At 47.5% G+C, this 19,648-nt stretch overlaps 1 protein-coding gene across 1 annotated transcript in view; it reads left to right on the forward strand.

Moving 5' to 3' along the window:
* Window positions 1-9,246, forward strand: part of LOC119402027 (ubiquitin-like modifier-activating enzyme 1) — a 70,035-nt gene extending 60,789 nt beyond the window's left edge. The window contains exons 21-25 of the mRNA XM_037669092.1: window positions 2,800-2,904; window positions 3,117-3,200; window positions 5,090-5,190; window positions 7,789-7,961; window positions 9,127-9,246. Of these exons, the coding sequence (XP_037525020.1) occupies window positions 2,800-2,904; window positions 3,117-3,200; window positions 5,090-5,190; window positions 7,789-7,930 (432 nt within the window). The 3' untranslated portion in view covers window positions 7,931-7,961; window positions 9,127-9,246. The remainder of the gene's footprint in view (window positions 1-2,799; window positions 2,905-3,116; window positions 3,201-5,089; window positions 5,191-7,788; window positions 7,962-9,126) is intronic.
* Window positions 9,247-19,648: the final 10,402 nt, after the last annotated feature.

Consider the following 19,648-nt stretch of genomic DNA (forward strand, 5'->3'; position numbering starts at 1 on the left):
ACAGCCCAACTCTCTGCGTCTTAGGGCAGACTGACCTTATTTGTCTGGCTATTTATTTTTGTCCTTTCGCCCTACCCTTCCGCCACCAATCCTCTAACCGTCTCTTACTTATTCTATGGCGGACGTGCTCAGCTTTCCATGGTTGTCCCTAAAACACAAGGCTTCATTTAGGCTCGTTCCCAAACATATACCTGAGTGGATATCTCCACGTTCAATTAGAACATGCTCCTTGGTTTTTTAGCTTCCCCACAGCATGCACAGTTTTCTTCGCCGAAACCCCGTGTTCAATTACTGTCGATCGCTTCATGCTTCCGTCTTCCTCTGAACTTCTGCTCGATTTTGGTTAATTGGCGATTCATTGTAAGAAGTACACTGATTTGAGTTTTGTTGCTTTTCGGTTATGAGATATTAACTTAGCGAGGCGGCCGATCGATCCTCTTCATGATTCAAGTTAATCGATTAAATTGCATAAAAAACTGACATGCCTGACTAGTAATCTTTCGCGTAAACCCCCATGTGTTCCGGACTGACAGGTAGCGCTGCATGCCTGCGCTTGCGCAGGCATGCAGCGCTCTTTCAGTTACTAGTCGGGGTTTATGTTGCTATGATCATAGGCGTGCGCGGAGTTCTCCTATAGGGGAGGTCCAAGTATCGCCTCAGCACCTCGACCCCCCTCCCCTTCCCCCGGTTGGTCGGGTCCGAAAGACAACGATCTCCATACGCCTTGTGCACCGCCTATAGAGGTGCCACTGATAGCCACCTAGCGGGCGCCGCTAACAGTACGTGCGGGAAGCCGAGCAGACGACAGCGCTTTGCACAGCTTTGCTGTGAGGAGATGGATGAAGTTCGCGGCTACTATTTCCCCTTCGTGCAGGTGCCAGACAACTACTTCTGCGCTGGCAGCTGCAGGAAAGGCGCGGGCCTCTACGAAAGTAGACTTGTGCACGATGTTTGTCAAAAACGAGCGCTTAACTAAGCGCACGTCGCCGATTTCGAACGACGGCATGAAAGCCTGGCGCCGACGGTCCGTGCGCGACAGAGCGCGCGCATCGAAAAAACAAGTATAAAAAGGCGCCGAAAGGGCGCCCTTTACCCTCTCCACAGAAGACGCCACCGACACAGCCAACGCACGCGAAAGATCGGGATATTCGAGAAAGCAAAGCAGCGCCAGCGGCGCCGTCTGATTCCGCAGAGGAATCGGTGAGAGGATCTGGCCCTTTCCCTAGCTTTCGCTGTGCTACGCACAGACGAATCATACGCACCTTCCCGAACCCAGGCGCGAGCCGATACAGGCAATGCAAGCCCGCGGCGACGGAGAGTCAGTCAGTGAGGAGTTAGTCAGCGAAGAAGTTATGTCGTTCTAGTGATAGCATCGTTCGCTCGACCGCAGAAGACGTGTTGTTTGATGATCTAGTGCTGTGAGTAAAGTATCAAGAGATGACGCCGCGGGAGCAGTGACAAGTTTTGAAGAGGGTCGCCGGGGAGACATGTGATGACCGACTGCGGAGGAGAAAGAAGGTCCGCGTGGAGTGAATCGTCATGCCGGTGAATATGAAAGGTGCGTCGCGCAGACCAGCGTAACAAGACCAAGCTATGAGGTGCAGCTTGTGGTGAACCTCTGCTTTGTTTTGTTTACAAAGGTGACGTCTCAATCACTTCTTGTTCTTTCTGAAGTCAACCATTGCTGCATTTCTGTTTCTGTAAACAAAAAATATAGAACTTAGCTTGTAATAGCGCGGTACATGTACCGCGCTAGTACAAGCTAAGTTCATGGATGACCAACTCGCCCGAACTACAACGCTTCTGAAATATAGAACGTTTGAGCGAAGTGCCCTTGGGGGGCACGGCGGTCGATCCGAAGCAACACTTGCTCAGGCTGATAACATTGGCCGTCTACCAGTGTCAACATGTTCGAGTGCATCCAGCGAGCAACGATATGGCAGAACGAAAGCATTAGAACAAGAAGCGACGTGTTAACTCGCACATTGACGAAGCGGATTGCCTTTGCCAACGAACAGCGGCGATCCATCGCTTCCGTCGCTCTTGCTCAGGAGGCCTTGCGGTAAGTGAGTAAAACCGTGTTCCGGGCGCGTTTTTGTTGGTGTTTGAGCACTCCACTCCACAGCAATTGTTATTCGACATCCCTTGAAGTTTCGGCCACCACACATACGACGAACGTTGCTTATTTCACTACGGAAACGTGAACAGCGCGGAAACACACGTACAACGACGTAGGAAACCACGGCGGCCGTCTGCTTGCTTTCCCGAGAGTAATGACCGAGTTCGCCGCCCTGTGGCGCTTCCGTCGGCACGAACTTGGCCTATAATGGATGCAAAAATCAAAATGAAGCGATGACTTGCTTCTCACAAAGGCACGCCATTGGTTCCGGGCTTTCCTGGGTAAAGATGGGAAGTAAACAGTCCTATGAATGCAACATCAGGGGGTCCTTTGCCGCCGTTATTGTCAAAAAAGGTTCATAGCCAAAAACCTTCAAATTAAAAAAATGAGGAGAAAGGTTCGACTCAGTAAAGGTATGGGGTAGAATCACCGCTCCTAAGACTGATTAGGGAAGCGCCCCCTCCTCCCCCCCCCCCCCCCCCCCCCAATGCACACGCCTATATACCGAAGTCATCTTGTGTCCGTGTCTGCACGCCAACTTCTTTATCAGGAAATGAATTTTTCGAATTCGTCTTTACGCTTACTTATGTATAAGGTTTCACGAGCGGTATATGTTGCGGATATGCTACGGAACGATACGCATTCTCACGGAGCCTCTTGCTTGCGACTCTTCTCCGCAGCTGGTGCAGGGGCACAACAAGCTGGAGCTGTACAGAAACAGCTTCGTCAACCTGGCGTTGCCGTTCTTTGGATTCACAGAGCCCATCGCTGCGAAGAAGAGCAAGGTGAGAAGGACAATTCCTTGTTCGTATTTAGCTCGTGTCGCGCAGTGCAGGTGTGTGTATCCAGTTCAAATATAATTACCATCTACAACACGCCTATTTACCTCGAAGCACGCGAGATCGTGCTGTGTGTCATGATCTTCTCAGAGTAACGGAACTAATGTACAGGTAATAATTGGAAGCGTATATTTTTTGTTTCTCCCACGCTCGGCCAGTTCAACGGCCGAGAGTACACGTTGTGGGACCACTTCGACGTTCAGGGCGAGCTCACATTAAAACAGTTCCTGGATTACTTCAAGGTGGGTGTTTCAGCGACATGCATATTGTCACATGTTTGTGACGGTGTAGAAGGCTGCAGCAAGGCTGGGAAATACGGAGCTCTTTATTTGTGCAAACTCGTGTCCGGAAAATGAAAACTCAGTATACAAGCGATACACGCTGTACATTGATAGCGACGAGAACGGTCCTCGGCCGTCCAGTAATCTCATCATCGATGGAACGCGTCGTCTTTTATACATCGCTGGTGCTCGCGTAGGCTCTCGAATAAACTTGACTATTCGCGTCCTGCGCGTAATCTTAACAGGATGAGCTCAAACAATCGCGAAGCTTCTCAGACGTTGCGGCGCGGTCCTGCATCGAGCGTTGCTGACAGTATTTGTGGGTGAAACCCGTGTACATCAAGATAAAGCAACAAACACGCATGGCAATACGCACAGGGTCGTCCACATCAAGGTGAACACCTCGTTAGCATTCAAGGCCTCGTAGAAGCTGATGTTTAGTACATCATTCGGAAAATTATTCTTGTGTTTATCGACATCGTCATCAGCCGTCATATAACGGACATATCACTCGTCAAGTAGAATAAACGTTCTAGCTATACCGGCTTGAATACTAATGAGGTGTTCACCTAAGCTGTGGTCGGCCCTGTACATATATCGTTGCATTTATTGCTGGTGTCATCCCATGACATGACACCATGTGATGTGCAGAACGCTTCAGGGGTGGTAGAGACAGTGCAATCTACTGAGAATGTCCAGACAATTTATTGCATGTCTCCCACACGGCAGCTCCGTATGTCTTGCAAGAAGTCTTAGTGCATTAGCAAGCGTGGAGCAGGCTTTAGCCTTCAAGCGGAACATACTGTCGAACTTTGTTTTTTCTGTATCTGCAGTATGTATTTATAGTTGAAGGAATAAACCAGTCGATAAGACGACGCACAAAGGCGAGAAGTGGCGCACACAACGACTGGACCATCAACTGTGCCCGATTACCAAACAGCACCTTCCAGGAAAGCCAGGGCGCATGCGCTGTTCAACCAACAAAAAGCGGCCTACTTAAAAACCGAGAGGCTACCGCCAAAATGATGGGAAACCACATTCCTTCTGTGGTGCTGACACAATCGCCACCGTGCAATTGCACGACGACAATTGTGTCAGCACTACATTTAATTCTTTGATGCAGAGGGAATGTGGGCTCCCATCATTTTGGCGTTAGCGTCTCGGTTTGTTAAGTAGGCCGCTTTTTGTTGGTTGAACAGTGCATGCGCACCTGGCTTTCCTGGATGGTGCTGCTTTTTAATAGAGCAAGGTTGATAGTCCAGTCGTTGTGTGTGCCACTTCTCGCTTTTGTCTCTCGTCTTCTTGACTGGTTTATCCCTTCAGCGTCATAGGCGTGCGCAGGGTTCTCCGTTAGGGGGGAGGGATGGGGGGTGTCTTACAGCTGCGCCCACCCCCGTTGGTCGAGTCCAAATAAAAAGAGAAACAAGCTCCATCATGGATGTGAAAATGAAAATGAAGCGAAGACGTGCTTCTGGCAACGGCCTGCCATAGGTCCCCGACTTCCTGAGGATGTGTGAAGAAAACCGTTCTTGGAATGCAACATCAGGGGTCCTCGATCGACATTATCGCCAAATAGCACGCGTAGCCATAACCTTGTGCGGCAGAATTGGCGCCCTCCCTGCCGACGGTTATGTGGGGTGGCCTCTGTATGCCCCCCCCCCCCGCGCGCATGCCTATGTTCAGCGTTATGTACCAACTGACCCAGATTTCAACCTTACTGCAATGTATATATGGCGATTTTGGATTGCAACGATCCACATCTATGTCTCGTGCGACTACGTTAAAGCTTTTAAGCTCGGCTCTTGTTGACGGCGGCTTTTCCGTCGTCTTCTTCCTTCTTGTGCTGGCAGACCAAGCACGAGGTTGAGATCACCATGCTGTCCCACGGACTGTCCATGCTCTACTCGTTCTCGATGTCTCCGCCGAAAGTAAACGAACGCCTTGATCTTCCGTGAGTACCGGCTTCGTTTCTGGCGTTTAATCTCTTTATCTTCGTATTACAGTAAAATACAACTTGAAGAACGTCAGTTAAACGACGTTCAGCTGTTCAGTTGTACGAACTCTTTTTAAAATCCTCCGGCGAAGCGACATTGGACCCAATGCTAACGCGTTTCAGTTTAACGAAATCAGTGCAGAGCACATTTCGTGACACCGTCCGGTGCTTCTCACGTCATATTGATCAGAAATTGTCTGAAAGACTGTGTACAGACAGCGATTTGCGTCTTGAGGACTATGTCACCTGTGACTGTGTTGAGACATGAGCCAGTCTGTCTACGGAAGAGATTGTAGCGAGTCTCCTATCTCAAGAAAAGGAGGAGGAGGAAGAAGTAACCGTTGTAGAGGAAACACCAAGACGTTCAGCTAAAGAAGCACTGACGTACTTGGAAAGAGTGAAGTTCTTCGATGCCCAGCAGAGTGTTGTGCTGTAGAATGTTTATGACAGCTTGGACACAGTGACTGAATTCCTGACCACTGCAGTCCTAAGTGCACAAGGGCAGCAAAAGGTTACTAGATTTTTTAAAACGTGCTAAATATGCAGGAATTGACGTTCAAATAAGCAGCATTGCAAATAAAAGGGTTCAAATTTCATTTCAACAACTGATGTTTTCTTTGTCACAGATAACAAGTTGTAACATAGCTATTTTAGTTCAGCGAATTTTCACTTTAACGAGCTTTTTCCTGCAGTCCCTTGAAGTTCGTTCAAGTGAAGTTTCACTGTATTTCGTCTATCTTGAACCTCAGCGCGTTACAGCGTCAACTGGGGTGCAGACACTTGTCTACAATGTTACAGGCTAAAGTAACGTTACAAACAATGCAAGTGTGCCCAGGAACTTTCTATTTTAGTAAAAAGTAGCCCAAGTTTAAACCTTTACTGCCAAGAGGCTCGTAAATAAGAGGGCCAAAGATGGAAGTGCGCAGTTCAACATCTTGTATGTGTCGATTTACCTGTAGGCATGCGTTGATGAGCGATTTACTTGTAGGTGTGCGTCTTCCAAGTGTACTAACAAACGGAATTAACAACTGAAAGTTTACGTATCTTATCCAAAACCGATACACTACAAATGCCGAGACTAATTTTCTTAGTAATGACGATTAGGTTAATTTTGCGATTGTTAATTAGCACCACTCATTTATTTTATTGCTTTGTTTTGAATATTGTGATGTATCTCAGGGTTTTAGCTTCCTCTTTGCTGTGATGGACCACAAGCGTGTTTCCTATGGTGTTGTAGCTTTCCACTGCCTGCATTTATTTCTGGGTGAGAGGTCCAGTAAAGCTGTGAAATGCAGCTCTTTTTCCTCGACACCTAACCGCGTCTATGCGTATTCTTAGGTAGCTGCCAGGTGGTTTTAATAAACTCAACTTAAGATGATCGAAATAATACAGTTGGTTAACAGCTTTCCTACAACCCCATTTGCAATTAACAGCATTTGATATATCCCTGTTTATTATTTGACATATTACAGGGACACAATATTCTAAGAGAGTAAACAAAGCTAGTCTGAGCAGTATTAAATCATAATTGTAAAGCACCAAAGGCACACCCGTGTTATGGCAGGCTTGGTAAAAAAAAACAATGTTCAGGTGACGGCTCTGCGTTGACCTTCACGCACCAAATTACACCGCAATGTTGTTGACACTGACTGCGTGCGTCTAGTTTTATACACACATTATTCGTGCTTCACCTCGTACGCTGAACTTTTAAGATCCCACCGTTGTACATTACGGTATCTTTGTGCATTCGTTATTACGGGGAGGGTAGATGTGTGCCGGAAAGACTGCCTGATGCGCAGCTCTTTGCTGTACAAGTAGTTACATTCTAACTGTCACGGAGTGTGTACGCCCAATGAAATCTTAGGTTTAGTTGTTACCCTTTTAAACGCCTAGTTTCACCACTTGCAATGCGCTAGTACGAATTAAAGGGCAAGGACGTTGTAGAGACCAAACAGAGTTGTGAAAGGAATAAAAAAAGATATTTGATAGTGTTACTGAAATATACAGCTGTTGTCCACGTGTAAAACTTGAATACATTTCGTCTAATATCAGCATCTCATCTGCAATATAATTATTACGGCGTACTTGAGCTGGATGAGAAGGGTATTTTAGTCACCTATTCAATATTTCGGAGTGATATTTCGTGATATAGAACAGCTAGAGCTGAAATTATTCCTAGGCTTGAAGCCCAATATGTATACCGGATGTTCCGGAAGCAGAATATTGATTTTCTTCAGAAATCTTTTGGAATAGTGATAACGTTTTCTTATGTCGGGAGCCGTGGTGTAACGTTGAAACTTTGATCACCTAGCAGATTGTCTACCTATGAATTTATACGAAAACTTTCTGCAGTGCTGCACTTAAACATATTCTATTATTCAGCTATCCAATTCGATTCCCGTGGAGCATATTTTTTTCTACTGCCTCCATAGCCGGTAGAGTGGAAGGCTTGTCCATTTCCTCCATTAATTTACATACTAGAAATGATATTGCGGGCTTTAAATTGGCATAAAAAAGAAAGGTGTGCGTACTTTCATCACTGCGCTCTCATTCCAGCATGAGCGAAGTGGTGGCCCAGGTGTCCAAAAAGCCTATCGAGCCCCACGTGCGCAACCTCATCTTCGAGCTCTTGTGCAACGACAAGAACGGCGAGGACATTGATGACATGCCGCCCGTGCACTACCTGCTTCCCAAGTGAAGAGGCGCCCTCTGTCGAGCCGTGGCGCAAGGTATGCGTGTGGGAAAGATAAGAAAATTAACCACCACCCGTTTGTAGCATGAAGCCACAAGAAAATCCATACGGATTTTTCAGAAGGAAATCTTTTTATTTGCCGAAAAATTCGTTCTGCTCCAGGCATCGAACCCGGGAACAACGCCTTTCCGGGGCAGTAGCTCTACCAACTTGGGCTAAGCAGGAAGCTGTAAATGACAGCCCGTGTGCGGGTTGGTCGACAATTGAAAGCGCGTCTACACATAATACAACATATTAGCTCTGAGTAATCCTGCAAGGTGGCAGAAGGGTTAAGGGAAATTGACAGCCACCCGTTTGTAGCACGAAACCACAAGGAAATTCATGCAGATTTCTCAGCAAGAAATCTTCTTAGTTGCCGAAAAATTCTTCCTGGTCCGGAGATCGAACACGGGACCAACGCCTTTCCAGGGCGGTCGCTCTTCCAGCAGGAAGCTAGAAAGTGGAAGCGCGAGGGCGAATTAATCGACAACTCGAAGCGTATGGAAACGGAATATTGTCAAGGACTAAGAAATGCGAATTCCTTTCTTAACCCTTCGGCCACCTTGCGGAATTGCGCAGAACCGATTACAGATTAGAAAATCTTTGAAAATGTGCCGCATTTCAGGTTTTACTGTATTTGTTCGGCCACCCCTTGAGTTCAACTGCATATGGCCACTCTGTTCGAGGATGTGTTAGGTGCCGAGGATGTGTTAGTTGCAAGCACTCCATGCCTGTAAGACTTAAAGAAGTGCGAATTCAAGAAAGTGAAACAAGCGGTGTCAAGCACATCCCAGGTTCTTAAACAGTAATGTGTGGAAACTGTGCCACAGCTGTTTCGTAAGCGATTACTTCCTGAGTTGCCAAATATTTCTGTCGATATTATTTATTGTTTGATGGCGGAGCATATTTAAAGGATATGTAAAATAGTCTCGTTTGCACACATGTGTACTGTCAATCTAAGTCAATGATCCAAAAGGTAGTCAATGAACGATTACTTTGTTTGCGCATGCTGGGTTTCGTTCCCAATTTCCCAGTCTACGCGACACAAGAGCACTGAATTGGCAAGTTGCCGTTGAAAGTGAGAATGTAGTGTGCTTATCTTAGTACCGCATCTAAAGTCATCCATCTGCGTCTGCAAGTAAATTCTCTCTTTTATGTTCCAGTCCACGGAGATTACAACGAAGCCTCCGCAATTTGGCATCCTCACCGGGCGAGAAGTTGCATTGCTGGCGACCCACGTTCTAAATCCGATTTATTACGACGAACAAATTTACCTTCTAGTATTTCGTCTTGTTTTCGTTTTTATTTGTGCTTCCTGAAACTAGACTAGCGGCGAGGACGACGCGGCGAGCCACGGTAAGGAAAACTATAGGTGTAACTTTAAGGGACAAGAAGGTAGCAGAGTGAGTCAGAGGACAAACGGGTGTTAGGGACATCTTAGTCGAAATCAAGAAGAAGAAATGGATATGGGCAGCGCATGAAACGCATAGGCAAGATAACCACTGGTCATTAAGACTAGCTGACTGGGTTCCAATAGAAGCAAACGCGCGAGTGAGAGACAGGAAGTTAGGCGGGCAGATGAGATTATAAGAAGTTTGCGGGTGTAACGCGGCCGCTGCAAGCACATGACCGGGTTGATTGGCGGAACATGGGAGAGTCTTTTGCCTTGCATTGCGCGCCGTCAGGTTGACGTTGATTAAAATATGCCGCCAGACAGTTAGTCAAGAGCGCAACTGAGTGATTTCCCTTGCCGCCTTGTGCTTCGCTGCATGCCAGAGGCCCGTAGCAGCATCGATACTCCTACGTGAGCCTCCAAGTGGAGGCCGTGTGCTCAACGGAAATAGCACAAAAAGTCAGCTTGCCTGTGAAATCACAGAAGGCTGGTTACGCTCGTAGGTGCGTTGCAGTCTTACTCAAGAGGGTAGAGTAATAGAAGTGTTACGCCGAGTAAGAAAGACTTCCAAATGCTGTGAAATGTAGCTTCGCTGCCTCATCAAACGGGAAATGTAACCTTCGGCGTCGGGGTTAACATTAGTATGCAAAATATGTGACTGCGTCACCATATGACGTCACCATGATGCTATAGGCCGCAATAATTTGTGACGCCTTCATAAGGTCACGATGACGTCACATAATGTCATCACCTGACATGACGGGCCAATCCCGAATGCACTGCAGAACCACGCGAGGTGCAGAAAGCTCTCAAGAATGAGGGATCAGTGCAATCCACCGAGAAGAAACGCCAGGCCTGCGCGGAAAGCGCAGCACAGTCACGGCGAAAGCTGGAAGAGCGGAATTTCTAGAGCCTGTTGTAGACTCTCTTGGGGCTACAAGTACACATGCAAGCTACCAACCATGCTGTAAATCGTAATTGTTGTCAAGTTGGAAAGCACCCACTACGCCATTATTCTTCCTTCTGCGTAGAAGCGAAATAACGGCTACACATCTGTAACACATTATGTGCACTTTGTATGTGCCTGATGACGATGAATTATGGCTGAGCTTTTTGTAACGGCTTGGAAGCATTCAACGACCGACTCGTTGCGCAATTCGCATTGTGTGACGCCTATTTATAGAATTCGCGTTTTGTGGCGCCTGGTTGTTATATTGCTTTTCTACATATGTTAATGTGGTTCCTTCCCGACATGAAACCTGCATAGAGTCTTTTTGCAAAGGAGTTTTAAGCACCGGCATGGCTCTGTGGTAGGATACTGGGCTGCCACGCACAGGGCCCAGGTTCGAACCTCGTTCTATCCTGAATATTTTTCTTATTTCCTTTTTTTATATATTTCGCGCGATGGCGGTTACGGACAACGGCGACAGCGGCGGCGACAACCTATGGGGCGCCAAGACTGGCTGTGGTTCTGATCTCGTAACAGTTTTCGCTCTCAAATATTAAGATGGCTTTCGCCTTCGAGTCGTCCGTAGGCAAAGGCTTAACGGACCGTGCGACTTTTTATTAGCGCGATAGCGCACAAAAGACCGTTTCGCAGCAGTTCAATAAAACTAGGGGTTCCAGCCAGGAATCGAACCCGGGCATTCTGTGTGCTTATCGAGTGTTCTACCGCAGAACGAGGCCAGTGCTTGAAGCTGCTTCTGAAAGAAACGCTATCACTGGTCGTCATGTAGGACAAGGATTTTCGTTAACAGATGTAGTATTGCGAGCATAAGCGTAAAATCGCACCCGACGTCATACCGTGCGGATTGAGAAACTTGCGTGTGGTGTAAAGGCCCACCTATTAGAAAATGCCTTGTCACGACTAATAAACGCCTTCATCATCAGCCACAGCATCAACAAAGTGTGCACCATGACAGCTATTCTCGATGTGTCCACCTTGTGTACTGCCCACTTCGGCCACCGCTGATCGGCTGGAGCTCGGCGACCAGCTCGGCCCCCGTTTCCGGTTATTTTTCTGCAACGTCATTTTAACGTCACGAAGCTTTGACAACTCTCGACACAAATGAGAGGGGCGGAATGCACTTCACCGCGACAAATGCAACCCCCCAGAGATGCTCTTGCACGAACATCTCGGAGCCCGTGCGTGAACTGTGGTCACGTTAGCCATCGAATTAGGTTTAATGCGCCCGCCCGCCGAACGTACCTGCAAGGTCCGTACGCATTCCCTGCATCGTTCTGAAACACCTAAACACGTTCATATGCAAGCTGACTTGTCGTTTGTTTAAGTGTCATCGTACTGTATATTTCGCCCATTCGGTTGAGGAAACTTTCGATGAGTCCGTGTCCATGTGAGCTCTCACAGCAAAATATATTTCTTGAGCGAGTCTGAATGGATGGATGGATGGATGAATAAACTTTATTTCGGTCCCTCGGAACGCGCCCTAGCACGTTGCGGGCCGCTCCCACGTCGGAACAGAAAGACCAAGTCTCTCTGCTGCGTCGCGGGCCCGTTGGACTGCCCATAGTTGTGCTTCGAGTCCGGAGCTTGTAATAGCTTCTTCCCATTTTGACGGCGTGATGACTTCGCCGCCGTGTAACGCGGGGCACCGCCAGAGCATATGTTCGAGATTAGCGATATCTGCGCATAATGAACATGCATTAGTTGGCTGTATTTCAGGATAGATCTTGTGCAATAGCGCGGGGTTAGGGTACGCCCCGACTTGAAGTAGCCTGAGTGTCAGAGCCTGTGGTCTGCTTAATTTTCTGTGTGGTGGAGGGTACTGTCTCCGCCCCAGGTAAAAATGTTTGGTAATTTCGTTATACGAGGTGGGCGGGTCCCGATTCTCCAAAACCTCAGCGCGCCCTCCGGTAGCTACGCGGTCTACTAGTCCTCGCGCAGCTATGTGGGCCGACTCATTGAGATTGGGCGGGGCTCCCTTGATCTGAATGAGTCTGAAGAGTCTGAATGAGTTCCAAAATTTTTGCCGACCTATGGTCGGAGAAAACCGAAGACGAAACCTCATGATTTTTGTAAATTGAGGTAGTGCCAACAACAAGAGAAAAAAAAAAAGAAACAGAAAACTGGCGGTAATAATTTTTCCTTGCAACTTCTTGATAAGGCATTAAGCGATGTCCGGTCGGCGCATCTTGGAAGATAACCTGGACGGCTTCGCGTATTACCTGTCGGCCGTGTCTGTGTTTACACTGCCGCGAAACGATGCATCGGCTAGATGGAGCTGAAATATTAATAAGCAGCCTTCCTCCGTCTTTGGATGAAGCGTATACGAAGATGAGTACGAGCAGAAATAGAACGTACGGCTACCAATAACACAGCATTTCTAATAAAATACAGATGTTGCAATACTGTGCAAGTTTCTTCGAAAGAAGACCAAATTGATTACCCCTTGTTTACCGCAAACATCGTAACGCGCGTGCAAACAGCCACAGTTTCTTTTCTTTATTTTCGTACCTGCACGCACATGTGGCGACTAAATTGCCTCTTCTGGAGTTCAGCAACCTGGTGGACAATATTGTGCGTTTCAGTTATTACTCGTCACGCTGCCTTGAGTGCGTGTTCTGCTATGAAAACGCTTACAGAAGAACAGGTTGACGCAACACAATCAACTGAGGATGGTCTTCAAAGTGTAGAAGTTATGGAATAGAAAAAGTACTTGGAGGGCACGAACTTCGCCTTCGTGGAGAATGAAATTAAATGCGATCAAAGTAATATAATTAAGAACCTTGCTGCTGGAATGCAAATCGATGTTTAGGAAGGAAGGAAACAAAAAAAGAGAAGGCAGGGAGGTTAACCAGGAACACTTCCGGTTGGCTACCCTACACTGAGGGATCGGGGAAGGGGAAGAGAAAGACAAGAGATAAAGAGTAGGGAAGAGAAAAAAAGAGAGAGAAGACATGCAGTGAATTAACTGCAGCGTGCTGGATTGCACCACAAGTCAGAGGCGTTCGCACAAGCCCGTCGTTCTCAAAAAGCACAAGAGTGCTTTCACTGCCTTGTGGGCCGTCGAGAGATGTGGACGGTGCTGTAGTAGCACCTGCACGGAAAGTGGCCGATCATCCAGTCGCCGCAGTGGGTTGGAAAGTACTTGTCTCTCCGAAGCAAAACGAGGGCAGTGGCGCAGCAAGCGTTCGATGTTTTCTTCGGTGCCGCAAACATCGCATGCCGCGCTGTCAGTCATTCCGATTAACGTTGTATATGCCTTCGTAAAAGCAACTCCCGACCAAAGGCGATAGCGTCGATGAAGGCCGGATGGAGGTTGGAGTTGCAGTGAAGGGTGCAGTTGATGTAGTCTGAATGTCTTATGTTCGGTTATTGAAAAAGGCCACGATCCTGACTTTCAGTGGTTACCTGACCATTGTAGTATTAGTGGAAATGATTCCGCAGATGACGCTGCTCGCGCACCACATCAGGAAGAAAACATCGTTCCAATTCCGCTTTCAAGGACAGACGTTGCGAGGCAAATTCGACAACTGGCCCGCATTCACACACTGACGGAGTGGAACAAATCGATGTTTAAATAGTTAACAAATGACTGGACGAAAAGAAACCCAATGTAATTTGGCATACGGGTTGTACATGTGGCCACATTAATTTGTCTTGACCTTATAACCACCATTAAAAAAAGAAAAGAACAACTCGCCCGCAGATATCCGAAGGACTCTTGTCTGTCTTCACACACGCATGTTGCAATATCGTACAGAAGATAAATGAATATCCATAAAAACTGCACCTCCAGTGTGCGACAACACGGAATCTCATCGAACGTCTCATGACCCGTGTTTTTATCTGTTATTTGGGGCATCGCCGCGCGTAACATAGGCACATTTAAGGCGCGCTCACACTGCGATGTTCGGCAGGCTGGAGCGGCGCGGAAACCAGTTCAGCGGCGGCGAGATACGCCGAACAGACCCTTCCGCACCGATCGGTCTCGGACCGAATTTTTGCGGCAGCTGCCGCAGGATCCCCTCCCCGCGAACCGATCGTTAGCGTGAGTCAAAATTCCAAAAATGGCAGCGCGCTTGTCTTATCGCAATCGTCGAAGCCCGTAGCGACAGCGAATTCCGTCGTAATCACTCTATTGCTTTTGACAAGCGCCAAGTGAAGAACAATGACTGTTGTCACGAGTAGCGATCTATCTCGGCTTGTCGCGATCTCGAAGAACGCCGAGCATTACCTCGGCGTGAGCAACTTCTCGCGCTTTTGCAAAGCAGGACGTACCAACCACCACTGTTTGCACCATTTTTTATTCGGGGAAACCCATGTGTCTGCTCGTCGTGCATCGCCAGAAAGTACAGTGAAACCTCGGTGATACGATCACAGCTCATGCAATTTCGAATGATACGAATATTTTTGGTGGTCGTGTGCGATTTGTATGACCGAGGTTTCACTGAATCTTGCCAGCAGGCCTAGCAGTACTACGACTCTGCTCCTGTTTACATGAGTCTCCATAAGGACACGCGAACACAACACAACGCGAACGGAGAGCTGCGGGAACATCCGGGATATCTGGCACCTGCTTTCTGGTTAACGCTTTATTCGTTAGATGGCGATGTGTCGCGTTTTGGCGGCGAAAAATTTTGCATTGTTCGCACTGCTTACACTGTGAACGATGCGGAGTTTTCGCGACAGGAGAAGTTCGCTCGCTGTAGACGGCGGATTCCTCAGTGTGAGCAAGCCTTTAAATATATGCGACGGTGAAGGAGTTTCACGAAGAGCTTCAAAAGTAATATTCGTGTCAGAGCATCCTATCAGGATTAGACAACACAAATTCAATAAGCAATGCAATCAAATTATATTACAACTGTTATCAGTGATTAAAATAAACATTACCACAACGACGAAAGCAACTACGTTTTAAAAAACAAATTAATACGGCTTGAGAACCAACACCTTAAAAATGAGACTGTAGAATGTTCGAAGTAGAAATTGCGCTGAGACAGTTATTCTGTCTGCCTTAACCCGTAGTTATCTTTGGTCGGAGAAAGTTACTTGAGGAAGCATACCTTGTCGGAGATTTATAATGGGGTCTATGAATTAGGGATGCGTCATTCACAGTCTTCCCTGTTTTCGGTTCAACGACTTTACGTCAAGGGTCCTTTGTTTCGGTTAACAAAAGGAACAAACGAACTCATATTTTATTGTGTTCGCCACAAACTTCGTTTCTTGAAGCGCTGAACCCGTTTCAGCAAAAAAAAAGAGCAATTGAGTGTACACCATCAGGGCGTACATATTCTATATTCCTCAGCTTCGCCTGTAGTTCGTTGACTCCGCAGTGTATTATTAGGAACGTCCACACCGACAACAACAGCAACGGCAGTGCAGCTCCTGCACTACACTTGATTGCCCTTGAGGAACCGGTTGTTCAGGCGAAAGATTCCAGCCCATACAAAAATTAAGCGATTGTTGCCTCAGCGTGAAGCCAAACGAAGAACTGCGTAGGATAACGAGTGATTGCGCAACGGCAGAAGGTTGCAGCTTCAACGTAATGAGCACGCCAGGCTGAACTTCGTGTTCCCACGCAGCCGAGCGAGCTGGCGTGGCCGCGCTGTTTACTCGGCCCATCACAATACGCCGTAGTAAACAATGCAGCCAACGTGCGTAAACAAGTATCAATAAATGAACAGATAAGGAAGGCAGTAGTACCGTGCTTAAAGCTCGTTATCTCGCTTCAGCGCAACGTGTCGTGATTGAGGGAACGTCGACCCTGAGTGGGATCCCTATACCTCTGCGTGAGGAACACACAGGCAAGAAAAGCAGACGAGTTTAGCGAGTATTGTTTGAAGCGCTCGCTTGAATTAACAGCGCAGTTGCAGTCGCACGTGGTTGTTTTCTTTCTGACCCGGCGTTTTATTTTCACGGAAGTGCATAAACGACTGTTATCTTGTCACTGGCGGAATCCTGTCGTGTCCAGAACAGTATCCCGTGTACTGTTAGATGCGAAGCGTCTTATGGCCGAGTTAAATCCGGTGGTGGTGGTGTGCGGCGTAATCGCCCTTACTGCGCATGCGCATTCTCCTCCCCCTCCTCTCCTCTTCTACGCTCTCCCCTCTCACGCGCCTCATTCTCTCCTGCGCAACGCCGCGATGAGCGCCAGCGCATTGCGTGTACCCTCTCCTACGTTCCTCTTCGGGTTCCACGACGCGAGGTCGGTAGTATGCCCAACGAACGCCAACGGAACGCGATCGTGCAAGTGCTCCGGCTTCGCATCGCCTCATGGTCCCCTTTAGCGGGAAATGGTGTAATTTTTAAATGCGAATGCATTTCTTAGTCGGGGCATGTCAGGCGTCTGTCAGTGTCCGCGCGCCGGCAGGTGTTATCTCTCCGCTCTCACTCCCTCCCCCATAGCAACAGCTGCGGGCGCACGCGCTTATCCTTGCCCCTAGCAACCGGAGCAGGAGGTGCGGGCGGAGTAGCGGAGAGTGAGTAGAGAGGAGGAGCGCGCTCTGGCGTGTGAGGGCGCTCGCATCGCGGGGGCTCGGCGGTACGACGCTGCTGCGTGCGTGCGCACCGTTGCCACTCGCCGAGCGGGCGGTGTGGACGTGTTCCTCAAGCGATACCTGCCCTTCAGCGAAGAACTGCGACAACAACGGCAGTCCTCGCTTCTCAAAGACCCTTTGACTGTACACTTTAGCGACCACAAGGCTGAGATTATGGCCTTCAGGTACAATGACAACACAAAACAGGTGCCGATGAATGTGTAAATAAATGGTTACGGTACAAATCCTCGTCTCGTCAATAATGTACGCCATTAAAATTACTACGCCGTGTACTATCGGCGCAAGAAATGCATTCGCATTTCTTCACGATTTCCTTCGGGGAGGTAGGGGCATTTTTCTTCACGTTCGTGCTCAGCGACGCAAATGGCGCTCTTTACAAAAGTCGCTTATACCAGTGACTGGTAATCTGACGGACTGGAGCACTAACTGAAACAATGTTGGTCACTGTTTGTCACTGTTTTGCGCGCCCATGTCACACGGGCGCGCAAGAAGTCTTTTACGTAAGCGGTCTTTTACTATGTTGAAAGACTTTATGAAGAGGTGCTTCGTCGCAGTCACACGGCACCGACGATCTCTTTTTAGAGGTTCCCTCCGAATGCGCTACCGAAAGAGTGGCGCTCGCTTTCAAAACAGCACCAGCGAAAACAAAATTAGGTATCTCGACAGAAGATGTCCAAATTTATTGTATGGCACGTTTGTTGATATAAATGTAACAACTCCAGTTGAAAAGAAAAAAAGGTTCACGCAGTAGTATCTTAAGAAGCGTTTGCACAACTGGCGGCCTTTGTATATTATTGTGGCAACAGTGGGCGCCTGTTTCCTTGTTAGCGCTCTTGTCTGCCTCGCCACGGATGACCGTACGGAGGAAAAATTGACAATTGCAAGCTTTGTAGCGTACCATCTCTCTCTGGAAAACGAGGCAGACGCGGCGAGCAGACGCAGGGACGGGTTGATTGCACACCGGCGTTCGCCTTTCTGCGCTCACTCGCGTCCATGCTCGCGTCTATGCGGGCGGCCATAACCCCAACCCGTTCGCCCTGTTTACGAGAGTACACAAAAAATAAAGTTTAAAGGGTTTCCTTACGCTGCTTAGGACAAATGAAATTTATTTTTATGGCGAGCCCAAACGACACCGTAATAAAAAGTTGTCGTTTTTTTTTCACCACTTCATAAATGCTGGCGCCCATTGGTTTCGAGGCTACTCCTTTGCCGCAGTTATGCTAGCCATCATACCGCCGTGAAAGAGTTCGTCGAACGCTGTTTCCAGAAAAGACCGCTTCTGAAAAGGAGATCGCTCTCTGTCGTGTGACAGCGCGCGGAACTCTTTTTCGGAAAGAGTCTTGCTTAAAAGACTTTTTAGTGTCCATGTGACACGGGTATTATGGTAAGAGTTTCCATGTAAACGAGTGAGCTTCTTTTGTCCTTGAAATAAGTACGTTAACCGGAATTTAGCAAGGCAGAGGAAGTTTAATCGAATAACTTTTATCTATCGTGAGGCACGCCGCAGGGCGCGAGTGCGAACCAATTTAGTCCACCTGGGGTTCTTTAACGTGCACTTAAGCTTCAGCACACTGGTGTTATTGCATTTGACCCCCCTCAAAACGGTGCCGCCGTGGCCGGGAGTGGAACTGGCGTCTTAAAGCTTAGCAGCGAGACGTCTTACCTTCAATCTACCTGGGCGGATCCGGCGGTAGCGTCCATATACAATATGCGCTTAGAGAAGCTGACGTTCGCGGGGAAAAAAAAGAACGCAGAAATTAGTGTCTCAGAACTCTTTGCTCGAGCTGGTTTCAATCTCAGTCTTCTCTAAAATGTTTATTTAAGTGTTTAAACATGACAAGGTATGAACAGCGTCACGGCTCCGTTGAGCCTCCTCTGGTAAATAAATTGTAGATTGCTGCTTTCGTTCGCGCTGCCTCATACCTGAGAATATACACTGACGTGCCAGATACACGAAGTCCGCTTTCTGTCTATTCGTGTCAATAACGGAAAGAAGACATCTCGAGAGAGAAATATTTGCGCTCACCCGCTCGTGAAAATAGCGTTCAATTTTCCTTCCTCGCCAAAGGAGTGCTCTGTAGGAAAACAAAAAAAAAGTTCTTTTACAGAGGCGTCTGCCACGCTTGCTACTGCTTACGTATACAACGATGTCAACGGCCTTGTCCATCGTTTCGTTTGAATACTCTTTTGCTGTGTTTTTTATTTCTGTTGCCGAAAGCACTGCTTATAAGAGGTTTCAGTAGCGGACAGCCGAGTCATGTCCGTAACGCTTCTTGCACGAATTGGTAGATTGAGAAATAAATGATAAAATGCAGACAGACGAGTTCAAAGCACTCTGGGCGACACGGGCATTTATTTTTCAGAGTGAGTTCCGTCTCGTCGTAAAAAAATTGCTCGTTCGTTTATTTTGCAGGTAAAAAGCGTTATGAGATGGGAAGTTTCGCAGGACATTTGAATCATCCGCAATGAACGGTTTTTAATACTTGTCATCGTTGTGCAATAAGATGCTAAATTTATTTTTTATATCACGGAAATAGAAATGTGTTTTGTGGCTATTTATTATTTATTTATTTATTTATTTATTGAATACTGCTGGCCTGAATTTCCAGGCCTTAAGCAGGAGTGGATGGGTCGCACTTTCAGTACAAATGCACTTGAACAATGAAAGAGCTACCTTAAAAACGAAACTACAGAAAATGGCAAATGGTGTGTCAAATACGTCACAGCAAACAACAACACAATGTGGTGTGGCAAGCATTCCGTATATCAAC

Source organism: Rhipicephalus sanguineus, chromosome 8 (assembly GCF_013339695.2).
Source record: "Rhipicephalus sanguineus isolate Rsan-2018 chromosome 8, BIME_Rsan_1.4, whole genome shotgun sequence".
NCBI lineage: Eukaryota > Metazoa > Arthropoda > Arachnida > Ixodida > Ixodidae > Rhipicephalus > Rhipicephalus sanguineus.